Consider the following 3,516-nt stretch of genomic DNA (forward strand, 5'->3'; position numbering starts at 1 on the left):
TGGTATCGGCAGATACTGTTTTCTGTGATCGGCCTCAAAAATCCTGATCGGAGCACCCCTAACAAATAGCTACATAACACACTAAAGAAAATGGAAAATAGAAATCGCATCATATGACCCCTTTAAATCATAACACATAGAATCCACAAAAATTAAAACAGACAACAGAATTTCTGGAAAAAAAAAAAATTCATAGGGCATTATTATAGTTACATTCAATTTACTGTTAAACTGTTAATATTTTATTAATTAAATTCATTAGACATCCTTTCTGATTATTAACATTTTATAATTCATAGGATTTCCTACAACAGGAAGTGGCAGTACCTGAGTCAGCTGAGCCTGGTTGACCTGTGGCTCTCTGCGTGCTGCAGAGTTGCTTCCCTCCTCTGTAGAGCCTCCAGCAGTGCTGCCATTGGCACCTCCAGACACTCCTTCTCCAACTACTCCCCCTGTTCCTGAAGGCCCGCTAGCTCCTCCACCACTTGCGGAACTGCTCTCCTCGTCAGGCCGAGCAGTGCCCTCCCTCTCTTTGGAGAGCCGCTCCTGGATGATAGGTTCTCCTCGTAGGATGTGGCACAGAATGGCCAGCATAGACTCAGCCATGCGTCCACCATAGACCTTCAAGGGCTTACGGTTCCACAGGTTACGGATACAGCTGAATGCAGCCTACAAAAAGAGATGGAAAAATTAGAACTGTGCTGCTTTGCTATAATAATGCAAGGGTATGTATAGAATTTATACTAACATTAAATGTCATACCTTCTGGGTGACAATGAGAAAGCGCAATGCGCTGAACTGTGGCGTGTTAAGTGTTGCTCCAGGCACTTTAGCGGGCAGAGAGTGTGGGGAGTCCAGAACTGTGCTGGGGTTCACCATCTTCTCTACTAGCATCAACCAGGCGTCTAGGAATTCTCCTGTCCCATCAGGCAGCTCAAGGTGTTCCAAGCCCTCCGACACGGGCACTTTACCTCCCATGGACAGGGCCCAGTTAAACGTCCTGAAGAATACAACGCATTTTTACTTCTTGTAATAAGTATAATACTACAGAAAGTCAAAACAGCATAATTACTGAAAAATGAATCTTTGTTTAAATTCAGTTAAGTTATAAATAACTTATTTATTTTTTCAACTCTTCTCTACTCACTCAAACAAAGCATCATGGCCACCAGAACAGAAGAACTTCTGCAGCATCAGATGGTACGGATACTTCCTCTCATCAAACAGCATGGGTGAAGTGAAGCCCACAGAGCAGATAAAGAAAGTCAGCCTGATTATGAAAGAGAAGCACATAAATAGCCTCATTATAAATTAGCCTCATACACCTCCAGGAAATACAAGTCTCAGGCTTCAGGGAAGTCTGTTTACACTGGACTATGCGATGGAAATATTGTATGCAATGGTCTCAGGAGTCAAAAGGGTATGTTCAAATTGGATGTTCAGAAAAGTGCACACTAAGGATGCTCAGATCAAAGACCGGGTCTCTATGATTAAATAATCTATACTTACCCAAAAAGTGCTTAAAACAGTAGAACTAACAGTTAGGGCTGTGCAAAAAAATAGAATGCGATGAATCGCCTACGATTTTGAACGCGATTTTGTGTAGCTTGTCAGTAATCTACGGCTCTGTGTAGTAGGGGTGGGAATCACCAGAGGCCTCACGATTAGGGTTGTCACGATTATGAACTTTGGCTGACGATTAATGGTCTAAAAAATAGTCACTGTTGTTGCGATTAATTGTCTGTTTTTTATGGCTTTCATTATATAATTGTGATTAATTTAAGGGTTCAGTAAATGATGATGATGTTATCTTTTAATCTTTTTCAGTTATTATTTTGCAGTGTAAGATTACATAGAGTATTCCAAATTCTAAAAATTAGCCAATACCGATCCAACACCAGCGCTATTTTTTTTCTACACCACTACAGAATATCAATACTGTGTTTGTGGAACTAATGGTCACTCTTTTAAACCCTTTGTTAAACACAATCCACTACATACTCACTTTCTCATTACAGAGAAACACTACATTTGAATAAAAATATATAAGCTATGGAATTAAACTAGCTGACTGTATAATTTAGCAGCAAAAACAATATCTTGAAAAAAAAAAATCTTTGGTGCACATTATACAATTTAAACATGTTTATTCTGTTAACTATTTGTATTCTTACAAAATACATTCATGAATATAAGATAGAACTCATGAGAAAAAGAAAGGCTTCTAATAATCGTTCTGTTTGTGATAATTCCTTCCTTCCTTAAACTTAAAAGTATTATAATGGGAATATATCATCTTGGAGAGAGAGCTTTACCATGCTGACTGTCATAACTGAACGTGACGTGCTGTTTGAATGCTGAGCGGAGAATGACTGACAGCTGCAGCAGAAGGAAGATTTCTGTAAACCTAAATTCTGTCCCTCACATTAAGATATGGAATGGCTTCAGATGATATACTATACAGTGCATGAATAGCAAACTGGTGCTCTTCTGTTTCTTTTGGTGTATGACTCCCGCGCTTGTGTCATATAAAAAGCACAATAATCGATCAAATAATCGCGATTAGACGGTTATTTAATTATCGCGACAGGCCTACTCACGATACGATATTATCAAAATATTGGTAACACTTTACAATAAGGTTCATTAGTTAACCACTTTAGTTAATGAACTAAGAATGAACAATAGTTCTTCAGCAGTTACTAATCTTAGTTCATGTTAATTTCAACATTTACTAATGCATTATTTATTTTTATTCACTTATATGTAACAGAATCAGATATAAGTTGTTGTTTTTTTGTTGCTGTATCGATTTTCCCCCCCTACTGTGTAGTAAATAGGGGTCGACCGATTATCGGCCTGGCCGATTATCAGCACCGATATTAAGCATTTTTATGATTATCGGTCATTTTCAAAACCGATTCACCGATAAAATAACTTAATTTTTAAATGTGCTATTTGGCTCTGATGCAGCCTGTCAGAACTCACCACTCTGTGGCCTAAAGCAATCTCCGCCCACCTCCCATCTGATTTGTTGGGAGTCATGAGTCCGACCAATCAATGCGGAATTCACTCTCACTCCGAAAGCGCTTGCTAACTGCAGCTGCTTCAATGATCACGCATCAGTTGTCTCTCAAAGGTAAGGCAGCAGCAGAACTATCGCAGTGTTTCCCACAGACTTGTGGAGGCATATATATGCAATTTCATTCTCTGCCAGGAGGCGCTGTTGGAGTGGTAGAGATTAAGGTTTCCCCGGTAACGCTGTACACAAAGCAGCGCTCCGCTCACAAATGCTGCTTTATGAGATATTACATCCAAGATGAAATGAAAATGACATCCAAAATTTTCTGAAGACAGTCGGGTTCCTTCAGAAATACGGTGATATAAAAACACCCGCACCGGGTTTCAATTTTGACACGTGCAGTGCTCATGTTTATTCAACGAAGTCAAAGACTTTTGGAAAATGTATTTGCGGCGGTCAGTTTTGATATTGTGGCGGGGGGCCCAAAAAAAAAA

At 39.3% G+C, this 3,516-nt stretch overlaps 1 protein-coding gene across 1 annotated transcript in view; it reads right to left on the reverse strand.

Moving 5' to 3' along the window:
* The window catches only part of LOC107681970 (E3 ubiquitin-protein ligase HUWE1-like), a 50,012-nt gene that overhangs the window by 30,774 nt on the left and 15,722 nt on the right, over positions 1 to 3,516 (reverse strand). The window contains 3 exon segments of the mRNA XM_016478364.1: positions 328 to 669; positions 763 to 1,000; positions 1,148 to 1,270. Of these exon segments, the coding sequence (XP_016333850.1) occupies positions 328 to 669; positions 763 to 1,000; positions 1,148 to 1,270 (703 nt within the window).

Source organism: Sinocyclocheilus anshuiensis, unplaced genomic scaffold (genome assembly GCF_001515605.1).
Source record: "Sinocyclocheilus anshuiensis isolate Anshui unplaced genomic scaffold, SAMN03320099.WGS_v1.1 scaffold2090, whole genome shotgun sequence".
NCBI classification, from domain to species: Eukaryota; Metazoa; Chordata; class Actinopteri; order Cypriniformes; family Cyprinidae; genus Sinocyclocheilus; species Sinocyclocheilus anshuiensis.